The 16620-nt window shown below is 31.9% G+C and overlaps 1 protein-coding gene across 8 annotated transcripts in view; it reads left to right on the forward strand.

The window, feature by feature from the left end:
- LOC143084973 (nuclear pore complex protein Nup98-Nup96-like) overlaps positions 1-16620 on the forward strand; it is a 71343-nt gene that overhangs the window by 23745 nt on the left and 30978 nt on the right. For 6 of the 8 annotated variants that reach the window (XM_076261075.1, XM_076261076.1, XM_076261074.1 and 3 more), the window contains 13 exons: positions 772-903; positions 2114-2215; positions 2755-2906; positions 4017-4146; positions 6778-6986; positions 8025-8153; positions 8445-8583; positions 9589-9759; positions 10336-10405; positions 11763-11786; positions 14448-14559; positions 14948-15091; positions 15927-16138. In XM_076261075.1, coding sequence (XP_076117190.1) covers positions 772-903; positions 2114-2215; positions 2755-2906; positions 4017-4146; positions 6778-6986; positions 8025-8153; positions 8445-8583; positions 9589-9759; positions 10336-10405; positions 11763-11786; positions 14448-14559; positions 14948-15091; positions 15927-16138 — 1726 coding nt within the window. Of the gene's footprint in view, positions 1-771; positions 904-2113; positions 2216-2754; positions 2907-3406; positions 3444-4016; positions 4147-6777; positions 6987-8024; positions 8154-8444; positions 8584-9588; positions 9760-10335; positions 10406-11762; positions 11787-14447; positions 14560-14947; positions 15092-15926; positions 16139-16620 lie in introns of those variants that run through there. The other 2 variants (XM_076261078.1, XM_076261079.1) reach the window with 2 other exon arrangements.

The following is a 16620-nucleotide window of genomic DNA, read 5'->3' on the forward strand; positions in this document are numbered from 1 at the left end:
ACATGTACAATTCAGGATATACCTGGTTTCCTTGAAGTTAAACTTAAGGTAAAATATTTAGAAAGCTGTGAAAATTGCAAAATTTGGTTGAACAGATAGGGATTTTTAATTGGTGGTCTGACACCTTTAATCATACTAGTAATTCATGCAATATCACTTTTATCATACTAGTAATTCATGCAATATCACTTTTATCATACAATTACATTAATAATTATATAATGCACGAATGTTGTCAGTTCATTGTAACATGTAGAAATTTTTATTTTTACTGGCTGTAATTTGACATTAATCGTCAGCTCATAGGTTTGAACATACATTTTGGTTCCAATTCAAAAGCCTAGCTTGATACAGCATGTAATGATCATTACAGTAGACATACCTGAGTGTCTACAAAGATTAAAAGTGAAGTATGCTGGATAGACCATGAAAACATTATTACCTTCCTTAACAGATCTTTACACAAGTAACAAAAGGAGAACAAAAACCTGTATGACCTGTAACAATATTTACAACAGCTATATAAAATTCATGGTTCACGTAACAAACAAGCAAATGTATATTTTAAGGCATGAAGAACCACAACAATAAGATCATCTGTATTAAAACCGTGTTCTTCATCTGTTTCAGTGTGTGTCATTTATTTTCTGTAAGTCAGATTTGTTTATCTTTCAAATCATAATTATGGGATATCATTATTTTGATGTACACAGCTTTCAAATGTCAGCCAACAAAATAACAACTAATTGACTGTTGTGTCTAATATTACAGCCTTTGGAGCAACACCAACAGCAAGTAGTTCTGGTGGGGGGTTGTTTGGACAGCAACAACCAAGTGCAGGAGGGCTGTTCTCTACACCAGCTACAAACACAGGATTTGGTGCCAAGCCAACAGGATTTGGAGGTTTGTCAAAGTTCTATATAGATTTACTGAATCAACATGGACAAAACTATTTTTAAAACTTTAAAAAAATACATTTATTGTAACATGTGTAATATTTGTTTGCATTTTTTGATAAAAAAAAATTCTGATTCATATTTTGTTTTGTTTCCAACTTTGTTATGTTTTATACAAAAACATATTACCGTTGAGGTGTATTTTCAATAACATTACAGAAAAGCATGTGATAATAACCGGAAGCAGTTGATCAGTGATTTTGCTATCTCTCGTCACTTTTGTAATTTACGAAACAATTTTCAAATTGACGAAACAATTTTCAAATTGACGAAAGTATTTCAAATCAATTTCGTCACTTAAATTTTGAAAATGTAAAAATATTTTCGTATTAAAATCCTATAAATCTACCTGTCTGTATGTTTTTTGACAAGTTTATGACCCCCAAGTAATTAAAATTTGCAACAGGTGTTACAAGTTGTGATTTCAACTTATCCGCTTATCGCCATCCGATGGGTCACTAATCCGTTAATTAAACCTCATAATTATTTTCCTCAGGAAAATCAGTCAGTCGGCATTTCATCAACTAGGAGTAAAGTTTTTGTCATTTGATAAAAACTGTTTCCCCCAGGATTAGTCACATTTGAATTTCAATATTTCTCAAACGATCACAATTTGTAGTTCCTTTGTCATTTGAACGCATTTTCGTCATACTTGAATTTTCACTAAAAACTTCAGTCATTTCTTTGAATTACAAATAAGTTTTATCATTGGGTACAATTATACCATTATTTTCTACAAGTACATGATAAACATATTTATATAATCATAAGGAAATAGTTTGGTACTTATACAACATGTATATATATGTATTGATTAGATTGATGAAAATAAAAGTAAAATTTAGAACTTCAGAATGTATTATATAAAATTGAATTGAAATAAAGAACATTTGATTTGAAGAAATGAGCATAAACTTACATGAAATCAGTTTACAATGGTTACTTTTACATTGACTCTTGACTACAAACATGCTTTCAGCTTGGAAGAATATAGTTCATACACAGATATAACGTACAAATTGTAAACTTTATATTTAACATATAACTATGATAACTGAATCATTAATGTTATTTAAAGTAGAACAAATAAGGTAATTTGTCAAAAATCTTTGTTTGCATGTTGAGAATTGCTGAAATGAGTTATTGATATTTATTAGCAAGCTTTGGAGCAAGTACCGGTACACCAGCTGGTGGAATATTTGGTCAAACACAACAACAACAGACACCATCTTTGTTTGGACAAGCTGGCACAAGTGCAGGTAATAATATTGAAAGTTTTTGGTCCTGGTGGCCAGAGAGGGGTAAGGTTTAGACTATTGTCCAATGTTTATTGAATTTAAGTTGACATAATTTGTATGTTAAATCAATTCCATGAGTTACGAACTAACCCTGATACATTATATTGGGATATTGGTGTTGGTTTCTTGTTATTTTTGGAAAGAAAAAAGGCTGTTCTATTTATTGAGTGTTAACTTTTTTTTATGTACAGCCTAGTCTGGGGGAGCAATAGGATTTTGGTCTGTGTGTCCATTAGTTTGTTCGATTCAGGTGAAAGTTTTTGATGACATTTGAATTCAATGAACATGGAATTTAGTACACTTGTTCCGTATGATATGATCTTTCTATATATAGCTAATTGTAATGCCATATTAGAGTTTTATCCAAATCTCATCAGCCACTGAACATAATGATTGTGCGAGTGTGATATCCATCTACTATGGACACATTTGTGTTTTCAATTAAATAGAGCTGATGTAATTTTGAAATTAATTTAAGAGTTGTCTTTGACATTTTTCAGGCTTTGGTGGAAATGTTGCCAGTGGAACAACACTGAAATTTAATGCACCATCCAGTTCAGATACAATGGTGAAAAATGGACAAACAACAAATATCAACACCAGACACCAGTGCATCACAGCTATGAAGGAGTACCAAATGAAAAGCTTAGAGGTAATTTAACATTTAGTCAGACTTAAACTTTACCCATAAGGCATCGGTGCATCACAGCTATGAAGGAGTACCAAATGAAAAGTTTAGAGGTAATTTTAACATTTATTCAGACTTAAACTTTACCCATAAGGCATCGGTGCATCACAGCTATGAAGGAGTACCAAATGAAAAGTTTAGAGGTAATTTTAACATTTATTCAGACTTAAACTTTACCCATAAGGCATCGGTGCATCACAGCTATGAAGGAGTACCAAATGAAAAGTTTAGAGGTAATTTAACATTTAGTCAGACTTAAACTTTACCCATAAGGCATCGGTGCATCACAGCTATGAAGGAGTACCAAATGAAAAGTTTAGAGGTAATTTTAACATTTATTCAGACTTAAACTTTACCCATAAGGCATCGGTGCATCACAGCTATGAAGGAGTACCAAATGAAAAGTTTAGAGGTAATTTAACATTTAGTCAGACTTAAACTTTACCCATAAGGCATCGGTGCATCACAGCTATGAAGGAGTACCAAATGAAAAGTTTAGAGGTAATTTTAACATTTATTCAGACTTAAACTTTTACCCATAAGGCATCGGTGTGTCACAGCTATGAAGAAATACCAAATGAAAAGTTTAGAGGTAATTTTAACATTTATTCAGACTTAAACTTTTACCCATAAGGCATCGGTGTGTCACAGCTATGAAGAAATACCAAATGAAAAGTTTAGAGGTAATTTTAACATTTATTCAGACTTAAACTTTTACCCAAAAGGAATCAGTGCATCACAGCTATGAAGTAATACCACATGAAAAGTTATCATTTAATATTAAGTTGTAATTTTTTACTCAGAAAACATGAGAAATGGAGTATGTGTCAATAAGACAGCTACCAATTGACACAAAAAACTAAAAGCCACACTGTTACTCCGCCTACCCATTGAATTTAAGTGTTAATCTTAATTACAATGTCTGGGCTAACTACAAAACAAAGTTTGCAAGCATAGCATATAAACTTGATCTGTATGCTTTATTATTATAAATGTATGGTTAAAATAGTGTTGAAGATAGTACTTATATATATATATAAAAAGTATATGCCAATGGTTTTCTCTCATGTTTAGGAATTAAGAATGGAAGATTATGCTGCTAACCGGAAGGGTAAACAGCCAGGAAGTGGAGGGTTATTTGGAACTCAACCAACAGCTACCCAACAACAAAGTACAGGATTTAACTTTGGAATGACTGCAAGTCGTAAGTACTCTTAATACTGCATGGATCTCATCTGGTAAGAGATATCACCTTGAGATAAATCCTGAAATACAGACAAGCTACTATTCAGTAACAACTCAATCATTCTGGGATGCTGATGTTAAATATTGAGGGACTATTCAGTAAACAACTCAATCATTCTGGGATGTTAAATATTGAGGGACTATTCAGTAAACAACTCAATCATTCTGGGATGTTAAATATTGAGGGACTATTCAGTAAACAACTCAATCATTCTGGGATGCTGATGTTAAATATTGAGGGACTATTCAGTAAACAACTCAATCATTCTGGGATGTTAAATATTGAGGGACTATTCAGTAAACAACTCAATCATTCTGGGATGTTAAATATTGAGGGACTATTCAGTAAACAACTCAATCATTCTGGGATGTTAAATATTGAGGGACTATTCAGCAGACTCGGGGTAATTGTAATTGTAATCGTTAATCAGCTGTAATTGATTACAATTTTTCAAGTAATCAGTGTAATCATTAATCAGCCAAAAATCTGATTACATGTAATTTAATTTAATCAATTACTTTTCAAAATGCCCTGTAATCCTGATTACATTTTGATTACATTCTGATTACAACGAAAAAAATCTTGAATTGTGTTTATGGTCAATAAATAAACTTTTTTGTTATTCTTATATAATAAACAAGTTAAGATAGTTTAGTTTACTTTATCAAGCATGTTGATTGATTTGTATACTTCAGTAAAAAATAAACTGTTACAATATTAAAAAAGTCATCATTAGCCTAAGAAGGCCTTAGTAAAAGATATTGTACATATATTCACAATTAAAAGATGTGCATATATATATTTGATAAAAAAAAACTGTTATATTTAAGCAACATTATATTTTTATTTAACCCTGAATTATAATCTTTTGTTAATATTGTGATTATTGTAAACTTTGAATTGACAGGTAGGAAACTAATTAAGGTTTGTTTTTATTGCAATTTCCAATTGAGTATAGCTGTAGGACAATATATATGATAAAAGATTAATCAGACATGTGAAAATTTATCTAATTAGCACAAACTAAATTAAAAGTTGGACAAATATCTTGTTTAATATATAAAGCAAATTTTTGTATGTACTTGGACTGGACATGTAAATTGCATTGACTTATAGTACTTGTAATTTGTTTACAATTTGTTTAAACAATTCTATTAATTTTTTTCATAATTTTTATCTGTTAACTTTATTTCATCGATATTTTAACTTCCAAAAACTGCACCTTGAAATACATAAAAACCCCGCCGCATTTTTGCGCCTGTCCCAAGTCAGGAGCCTCTGGCCTTTGTTAGTCTTGTATTATTTTAATTTTAGTTTCTTGTGTTCAATTTGGAAATTAGTATGGCGTTCATTATTACTGAACTAGTATATATTTGTTTAGGGGCCAGTTGAAGGATGCCTCCGGGTGCGGGAATTTCTCGCTACATTGAAGACCTGTTGGTGACCTTCTGCTGTTGTTTTTTTCTATGGTCGGGTTGTTGTCTCTTTGGCACATTCCCCATTTCCATTCTCAATTTTATATAAAGTCTGGAAGAGGTTAGAAGACAAACAGCAAACTCTTTATAAAGCCATATTCAATTGAAGTCAAAATGATTCAGAGATCAATGATGATAATAAAGTGTAATAGGTGACACAATGTTCATGTATGTCTGTAGTGAACTGTTGTGGTTTATTAAATAGATGAAGTTTGAAGTTATCATTTTAAAATATATAAAACAATTTTTTTTCTGAAAAGAACTAATGTTATATTAAACGTTAATTCATTCTTATCATTCAAAATGTTTGGTTTTTGTTTTAATTCATTGTAATCAGATGTAATCATGATTACTTTGCCAATGTAATCATTAATTTAATCAGACACTTTCAGAAATGAAGTAATCATTAATTTAATTTAATCGTACAAATAACAAAGTAATTGTAATTTAATCAATTACATTGAAAGTAATCGGACCCATCTCTGCTATTCAGTAAACAACTCAATCATTCTGGGATGTTAAATATTGAGGGACTATTCAGTAAACAACTCAATCATTCTGGGATGTTAAATATTGAGGGACTATTCAGTAAACAACTCAATCATTCTGGGATGTTAAATATTGAGGGACTATTCAGTAAACAACTCAATCATTCTGGGATGTTAAATATTGAGGGAATGAAGGGTTATACATGAATTAAGATATATAAGATGTTCACTCTTAGCAACCTAATAAAATATTTAGTGACAAGACAACTTAGACAAGGGACCATATCTAATAGTAAGGGATGAATGTAAATAGCATATTATTTATTATATAGTTTCCCTTAAAATTGCAGTACAACTCTTTAAAAAATACTTAATTTGAATGCATGGTTTACTATTAAAATTTGTTTCAAATATAAAAATTGTCTTAACTAAGTTATGCAAAATTCTAAAAGGAAGTTGTAATGCAAATCTTAAATATCAGCTTTAAAATAAAATCGGGTAGGTTTCAACTCAACCTTGAATCAACCGTGCAAGGGCTGTATAGCCAGTCAAGACCATTTTAAAAAAACTTCCATTTGTTGTCAACCTTGATATTTATTTGATTTATAAATTTTTTGCACTTTCAGCATTTGGTCAACAACAGCAGCAGCAGCAACAACAGCAGCCGGCTTCAACTGGATCAACATTATTTGGAGCCCAGCCACAGAGTTCTGCAGGAGCATTATTTGGTCAAGCTAACAAACCATTGTTTGGAACTGCAACAACAAGCACTGCAGGCTTTGGATTTGGTGGCAGTACTGGTACTGGAAATTCTTTGTTTGGAAATCAAAATAAGGTGTGTTATGTGTCAGATTTCACAAAAAAAACTTACGACTAAGATTTATCTTAAGTATACTGAATTGTTCATGACTTACAATCTTAGTCGTAAGATTCTTTGTGAAATCCACTCCTGGGTATCTTTTGCTCAAAACTTTATTTTACAGCCATTTGAACTTTTGCTTAATTTAAATGTTATTTTATGATAGATTAGTTTAAGGGGGAACAGATAATAGTAGGTCAGTTCATTTAGGAATGCAATTGTATTAGCATCAGCACATCTCATATCCATAGAGATTATCTTACCCTTGCTCCTCAGCCATGGTGCATTGACTTTGGAACTTTTGAATAGTTTACATGTCGAAGAATTATGAGATGACTGTGTTGTATTTGAAGCTTTAATGATGTCCATCGGTAGTTTTACTGTCGCAAACTTAGTTTACCTGGCGACGCGTATCGGAGACAGGTAAACAGGTATTTGCAGCAGTAACACTACAGATGGACGTCCGCAAAGCTTCAAATACAATACAGTTATCTCTATTCTAATGCAAAACAAGTTCATAATTAAATTTCAATCATTATTTCAGTGTAAAATCTTCATTAAAAATAATTCCGAGAAAAGATGTTATCTTTGGTCCCTACACCAGGTGACATCATAGGTATGCTTCCGGCATCAAACATAAACACTGGGCGTTTTCAGGCTTCTGTGCTGCTTTAGAATGTAATAAAATTTGATAAAAAGAAGATTTTTAGGTGCAACATGTGAGTTTTTTGGCTTATTATTGTAGAATTTATATGTCAATACATTCAGCAATTCAAAATGTCAGCTTCCTTATTTACAGACAAGGAGATAGAAAATTTTGCGCTAACTGTCATCCAATTAGAACCATTAATACAAAATAATTGCATTAGAATTGTCATTTCAATTTCAGCATTTACATTTTACTGTCAAAATTACATACAGGGGAATATCTCTGTCTTAACAGTTAATTAAAATGATATACAAAGTTTTTAATGTATAATATACTTTCAAACTTCATTTTTGCTTTGTTTTCAGCCTCTATTTGGAAGTACCCAGGCAGCTACAACACAGTCTTCATTATTTGGTAGCACAGGAACTGCAGGTTTTGGAGCATCCACTGGTTTTGGTGGAGGGACAGGAGGATTCGGTACTAGTACCTCCACGGTTAGTATTATGATTTTAAAAAGATTTATATTACTAATACAACTTTGGTGCACTGAGTTAATTTATTCATGCTCTAAATAAAAGATACAGTTCAATACTAAGTTGCATGTCCCTTCTGAAATGAAACATTTATACTAAGGAAATTCTGTTAATACTTATATGTAAGATATACCCATATAAAAGTTCTACCCCAATTCTTTTATATTCCTTTTGATTTAATAACACTCATTATTAATATTTATTAAAACAATCTATTTGAAATGACATGTTACCTTCATGTTCTATTTGTAGGGAGGTTTATTTGGTACTAACAAGCCAGCATTTGGGGCTACACCTGTGACATCAACAACAGGGTTTGGTCAGACAAATCTGTTTAATAAACCTGCAGGGACTGGACTCTTTGGAGCTACTTCACAAGCACCTGCTTTTGGTAAGAATAGATAAGATTTATTCAATTAAAAAAATGTTATTTCTTGTTTTATTTGGAGACTGATTAATCCAGGAATATTGTCCTCTGGCTGGTTTGTCCCTGTTCAATGATACATGTGAGTATAATCACTGATTAATCCAGTAATATTGTCCTCTGGCTGGTTTGTCCCTGTTCAATGATACATGTGAGTATTGTCCTCTGGCTGGTTTGTCTCTGTTCAATGATACATGTGAGTATAATCAAAATATCTTACCAATTATTGTCCTCTGGCTGGTTTGTCCCTGTTCAATGATACATGTGAGTATAATCAAAATATCTTACCAATTCATGTCCTCTGGCTGGTTTGTCCCTGTTCAATGATACATGTGAGTATTATCAAAATATCTTACCAATTCATGTCCTCTGGCTGTCCCTGTTCAATGATACATGTGAGTATAATCACTGATTAATCCAGGAATATTGTCCTCTGGCTGTCCCTGTTCAATGATACATGTGAGTATAAAGGAATATTGTCCTCTGGCTGGTTTGTCCCTGTTCAATGATACATGTGAGTATAATCAAAATATCTTACAAATTCATTGTAGGGAAAATGAACAGATGATAATTTATTGTGGAAATTTCAGGGAATGAATTTTTCGGCTCTCCCTTGACATCATTTGCGAGTATGATCTTGAGGAAACTATGATAGTTTATATGTAAAACTTTCCCATAAAATTACGTCAAATAAAATCATTTGCAGAAGTGACAGATGAATTAATTTGGTAAAAACTTTGACGTAAGTAGTTTTGTACTAAAAATGCATTTAATATTTGCCACTAGACATTTAGCAAACAACATTCAATCATCAGAGTAATTTATGAAAAGTTCATTCACAGAATCGAAAAAAAACCAATTCAGAAAAACAAGTATTTTTAAGTTTAAAATAAAAAAAAAAGTATCCAGAAGTTGTTTAATTTTCATGAATGTAGCATAGTTTTCATTATAACATTCTTAACAACGTTACAGGTACCAGTACAGGGAGCAGTTTATTTGGAGCTAAACCAGTTGGATTTGGTACTACAACATCAGCTCCTAGCTTCAGTCTTGGTGCAACTCCTGGTGGCCTGTTTGGAGCGAACACAGCTAAACCTGCTGGATTTGGTTTTGGTGCTAGTACAGGAGCTAGTACCTTTACAGGTATAAATAGAGTCATGGGCTGAATTGATATATTATAGAAAAATTATATACATAAACAAATGTGTTTTTTTTTAATTTTTAATTTATACTCATAAGTCTTCCAACTTATTATCAGTTCCTCATTGGTCAAAATTAAATTGAAACGTCAAATTTTCTTTCTGTCCTCTTATTATTTTATTGTGACATTCTAAAAAGGGCGACCATGTCTGATGACCTCAAATTGAAAGATTTCATCTTTCTGCAGATCATTGAAAAAACAAAAAAAAGTTTGTCTACATATTGTCTAAGTAGAGAAACAGATTCCAACACTTCCTGCATTATGATATTTTTTCAACTAGTTCTCAACAGTTAAATTTGGAATATTTAAAAACTAATTAAACTTTGTGTTTAAGATTGAAAATTAAATTGTCTTTAGTGGAGGCATGATGAAATGGTAAAATTTATAAATAATTTATTTGTTATTGCACTTTGTTGTCAAACCTTAACAAATATAGTTATTGGACAAAATAATTTGATAAAAAAGATCATTTACCGAATGTTTAGATTTAAGAAATAATGTATACAATGTTCTTGTAGGTTTTGGAGGAGGATTTAATACAGCACAGCCATCATTAAATCTGGGAGGAGCCAGCACCATGTTGTCAACGTGAGTCACTTCCCTTGATTTTATGTTCATAATTTGTCGTTATTTCTATGAAGAAACTGAAGGAACTAAAAAATTTGCATTAAGAATTTGTATTTTCAAGAAAAATTTGCTGCCTTCAACCAATTCTTGCAGATAAACAAGTTAAGATGTCAATTATTTAAGTTTATTATTCTTTTGTCCGACCAATTGTCGCAGAAAATGGATCCAAACAGTTTTGTCCTTTCTATCAATATCTTTTTATACCCCCGCTTTAAAAAAGGGGGGGTATACTGTTTTACCTCTGTCTGTCAGTCAGTCCGTCCCATGAAACTTTCGTCACATTTTTCGCAGGAACTACACATCCACCCTTTCTGTAATTTGGTATCAACATTTATATATGTCAGCCATACCATGTGATTCGTTTTCAGATTCATCACTTGACAACTTCCTGTTTACCGAACACTTGTCTGATTTTACACATGATAGCCAAGTTGAAAATTTTCGTCACATTTTTCTCAGGAACTACAATACAAGGATTTCTGAAATTTGGTTTCAGGATTTATATAAGTCAGCTATACCGTGTGATGCGTTTTCAGATTCATCACTCGACTACTTCCTGTTTACCGAACACTTGTATGATTTTACACATGATAACCAAGTTAAAAATTTTCGTCACATTTTTCTCAGGAACTACAATACAAGGATTTCTGAAATTTGGTTTCAGGATTTATATAAGTCAGCTATACCGTGTGATGCGTTTTCAGATTCATCACTCGACAACTTCCTGTTTACCGAACACTTGTATGATTTTACACATGATAACCAAGTTAAAAATTTTCGTCACATTTTTCTCAGGAACTACAATACAAGGATTTCTGAAATTTGGTTTCAGGATTTTTATAAGTCAGCTATACCGTGTGATGCGTTTTCAGATTCATCACTCGACAACTTCCTGTTTACCGAACACTTGCATATTTTTACACTATTAATATTATCCACTTGCGGCGGGGGTATCATCAGTGAGCAGTAGCTCGCAGTTTCACTTGTTCGTTTTGATAATTGGTTAGTTTTGGAGAGAAATTAGATGAAAAGAGAAATTTTCTTTTGATTAAGTTCCTTTTAATATCACTGCACACTTAATTGTAAGTATTTACATCAGGAGTGAGATAGGTATTTTAAAGCAATTGTTAAGATAAACACAAGATACGAGTGCCAGTTGTGTTCGCACATGAATACTTCAATTTATTTGTAATCTACTTTTGAGAAAAAAATCAAAGAATTGTCTTTTCAGAAATGTAAGGTGTAAAATTGCATTCAATGAAAGGGAGGTTATTAAATTGAAATGTTTTTTTGTTAAGATAGTAAACATGCTTTGTAGGAGGAAAAAACAAATGTTTGAATTGTAAGTTGTGTTTGATGTGATTTGTACTTTGATATTGAAGACAGCTAGTTTTTATGTCACCCGATCGACAATGTCGGGTGACATATTGCTTTTCCTCTGTTTCTTTTTCTGTATTATTATTATTATACTTCCACCTAATTTTGTCCGCCCCCTTTCTCAGAGCCAAAAGTACCAATCCGAATGATGGTGCACTATAACAAGGAAACCTGACTCCCCAGAGTCTGTGCAACTTTGGAACTAAAAAATGGCTGCCATCACCATGGAAACAGAAAAATAGTGAAAAAATATAATTTTGGAGTTCCTTGAATTATTTGAGAATGCTTAAGCTTAAAATTTTTAGATTTTAATACAATGTAGGTGCCCACTATATACTGGTTTTGGATGATTTTGGCACATTTTGGAACTGCTATGTTGCCATGGAAACTACACCAAAAATTTCAAAAATATGGAAATGCTCCAATTTTTTTGAAACTTTAGCATAACGATGAGCAACTTTGGTAGATGTGGAATTTGGCGTTGGAATTTCCAAAATGTCTGCCGTTTCCATGGAAACAATGCAAAAAGGTCAAAATGCTCCAAAAACTTCCGGGTTTGGTGAATAACTTTGGTTTGCTTGAACTTAAAATCATCAAATTTTTATGCAATATAGTTGTCCACTATATACAGGTTTCGAATGATTTTGATAATCATTGGAACTACTATGTTACCATGGATACAGGAGCAAAAATTTCAGAATGCTTCAAAATTGATGAAACTTGATATGATTGTTAACTGTCAAGTCTAGATATGACTTTTGAAGTTGGAATTTCCAAAATGGCCACGGTTGCCATGGAAACTGCAAAAATGTCAAAAATTCTCAAAATGGTTTTAACTTAATGAAATTTGATATTATTGGTAACTGACAAGTTAAGATGAGACTTTTGACTTTGAAATTTTCAAAATGGCTGCCGTTGCCATGGAAACGGAATAAATGTGAAATACTTTAAAATGCTCTGAATATACTGAAAATTTACAAAAAGATGAATAGCCATGCATATTTGTGCATTTACTGTTAAACAAGTTTGAAATGGCTGCCGCTTAGTGGCAATAGGGGGAAGGGTGACATCCGCTATTGCTTGCAATGGCAATTCTAGTTATTTTTACTATTCAAACTTCCCATTTCAACAAAATATCTAACTAATAATTTCAGTTAGCCTAAACAATTAAAATATTGCAAGGGTTCATTGACTTAAAAAATACACAAATTTCTTTTCCTCAAACTAACATTTTTAACAGAAATTTTAGAATAGATTCTTCACATAAAAGATATTAAATTACATTTATTCATGATACAAAATCACTTCACCCACTTAACAAAACCTAAGTAAAAGAACTTCTGTTATTCAAGATTGGACAAAATAATGTTTGCATTGTCATTGGGATTTCTGTTTATTTTCCTTTGCTTTACATTGTTCAAATGATGTATAAATATTGTGAAAACTTCTCCAAATAAAAGACATGATATAACTTAAAACAAACATACGTCCTCTTCATTTGAACTTTGATAGATAGTTAACTCCTTGATTGGCAATCATACCATATCTTCTTATTGTTATTTAAAAAAAATGTTATGCTAAATAATAGCTTTACAGGTCATTGCTTGGAATTATCATCACCAGATTTAATCCTCACAAAAGAAGACATTACATAGAATTACTATTTGTTGTTTTGAGGAACGAACAATTTAGAGAAAAAAAAAATCCTTAGTAAATCAATTGTAAATTCCAAAAGTAATCATAAACATGATTAATAGGATCATACATGAAATATTTGACACTGGACTTGAAACAATCAACTCTAAATCTTCAAAATAGGGAGTGAATATATTTAACATTTCTGCTGTGACTTTATGTAGATATAAATATACTGGTGAGAGCCTGCACACATCACTAAATAAACATCAGTTCTGGTCATCATGTAACACCACTCATCTATCTCACAAAACATAGCACTAAATGGATATCTAATGTTCTAAATGTCTTTAATGTTAAATGGTAGTTCATGAAATTTGTAGTCTTTCTCTTAAATATAATCCTCTTCAGGTTTGGTGTCAGTTGATAATAATGAATTAAAATAAGAAAGTCAAACAAGTTTTAGAAGATACAACAATATTGTTTTAGTTTGTTATTTTGTGTGTGTTACAAAGCATATGAATTTGATGCTAAAAAAACAATGAAATTTCAAGTTTCATAGATATTGATGTCACAGTAAATAATGTCAAAAACAACACAGGTTTAACAAGACAAGGAATAGTACAAAGCTGAACATTAGAAATAAGTAAAGGAAACTCTGGAAAAAATTCTGTTGAGGGATAGAAAACATCAATTATTTGTGTACATATGTCAGTAATGTTTTCATTAACTTCTAAAATACAAAATTTTGACAATTCCCTGTTTTCAGACACTATAGGACTTGGATTACGCCAGAATAACCTGACATCTTTATTTTATCGATTACGATGTAAATAACTTATCACAATCTTTTATTGTTCACTTATGAAAATAAAATATAAACTAAAATATTGAATACTTTCAAGACAGTGCCATTTATTTTTGACAGAAAATATCAACTTTTTCCTCTTGTAGAGCATTGAAAATAAATGTGGTTAATTATATTTTACAGTGCAGCCAATCCTCAGAATTCAGGACCAACCCCACAACAGATACAACAACAGTTACTAGCTTTGAATCACTCTCCTTATGGGGATTCTCCTCTTTTCTGGAACCTCAAACAGGTAGGGACACACTATTTTGGAATTATTTAATTTTTCATGGGTACAAGTTTTTGTAGATTAAGGAAAACGTGCATGTTTTTGGATATTTAATACCGAAGTTGGTATACAAGCCTATAGAAAATTTGTCATTTGTTGAACATTTAATTTCATGTTTCAATTGAACCACGAGATCCACAAAGTAATTATTTTTAAAAATGAGATGCTTGTGTCATAATTGGGTATGATCATCTTGTTCCCAGGCTAAAATTTCAAATCATCAAAATAATTAATTTCTTCAATCATCTCACTGTCTGATAGAATCTTATTTCAGAATTTCTCAAAACAGTTTTTTGAGTTGTTTTACCTTCGTGAACAAATTCACATTGATGTTGCACGTTATATTTTCTAGACTGAAACTAAGAGAGAAGACCTGTTAAAGCCAACAAATCCAATAGCACAGAAAGCTGTATTGACCAGTCAGTTCAAAGTTAGTCCAAGACCAACAGCCAGAGTTAAACCAAAGTCATTACATAATGTACTTAATGGTTCCAAGGTAAGTCAGAGTTAAACCAAAGTCATTACACAATGTTCTTAATGGGCCCAAGGTAAACCAGAGTTAAACCAAAGTTAGTCCAAGACCAACAGCCAGAGTTAAACCAAAGTTAGTCCAAGACCAACAGCCAGAGTTAAACCAAAGTTAGTCCAAGACCAACAGCCAGAGTTAAACCAAAGTCATTACACAATGTACTTAATGGGCCCAAGGTAATCCAGAGTTAAACCAAAGTTATTCTAAGACCAACAGCCCGAGTTAAACCAAAGTCATTACATAATGTACTCAATAGTTCCAAGGTAGTTATATTACTACTTTTTATGATGCAGTTCTATATAAAATGAATTACTTATTTTGTAAGTTAGTAAGAAGCATCTTTCAGTACATTAAAAGAATGGAGACTTTTTAATTTTGATAATAAAAGAAAATCACCAATCAACCAATCCAACAATTTGTCTGTGTATAGTTCAGCTACATATTTTTCAGCTTCTGTAATAAATTCTGATATACTATTTGGTCTAGGAACTTAATACTTTGATTCGCACCATGCGAGCATTTTTCAGAGCAGCCTGGTTGTCACTGATTTGCAATATTTTGAAATCATTTTACATGTACTTAGCATGGTACTTTTTGTTGTATTACTTAGCTTATTATAAGATTTGATGGGTTGTCTGTAAGTATAAATGTTTTAGTTGTACTGTGTGAAACATTTTCAGTTCTGCTTGGCTGTTTCTTTCTAATTGACTCTGGAATGGTTGTTATATTATAGATGATCTATTATACAATTTCTGTTTTTTTTACCCATATTGTTCTTTTCAAAATGAAATTTTTATTTCAGTCCCAGATATTTGAAGGACTAGAAGATGAAGACTTTAGTTTTGGTAATGAATCATTCATGCCAAAAAAGAGCATAAAGAAACTAGTATTAAGGAAAACTGGAACAGAATCTAATTCCCCAAGTCGTGCCTCATCAGTGATAGAAGATTTACACAATGAACAATCTCTCAATGATACAGATCCGAGCTTCCTTCAGAATACTTCCCATAGCATGTAAGTAACATCTAATTCCCCAAGTCGTGCCTCATCAGTGATAGAAGATTTACACAATGAACAATCTCTCAATGATACAGATCTGAGCTTCCTTCAGAATACTTCCCATAGCATGTAAGTAACATCTAATTCCCCAAGTTGTGCCTCATCAGAGATAGAGGATTTACATAATGAACAATCTCTCAATGATACAGATCCGAGCTTCCTTCAGAATACTTCCCATAGCATGTAAGTAACATCTAATTCCCCAAGTCGTGCCTCATCAGTGATAGAGGATTTACATAATGAACAATCTCTCAATGATACAGATCCGAGCTTCCTTCAGAATACTTCCCATAGCATGTAAGTAACATCTAATTCCCCAAGTCGTGCCTCATCAGTGATATAAGATTTACATAATGAACAATCTCTCTATGATACAGATCCGAGCTTTCTTCAGAATACTTCCCATAGCATGTAAGTAACATCTAATTCCCCAAGTC

This window comes from Mytilus galloprovincialis, chromosome 8 (genome assembly GCF_965363235.1).
Source record: "Mytilus galloprovincialis chromosome 8, xbMytGall1.hap1.1, whole genome shotgun sequence".
NCBI classification, from domain to species: domain Eukaryota; kingdom Metazoa; phylum Mollusca; class Bivalvia; order Mytilida; family Mytilidae; genus Mytilus; species Mytilus galloprovincialis.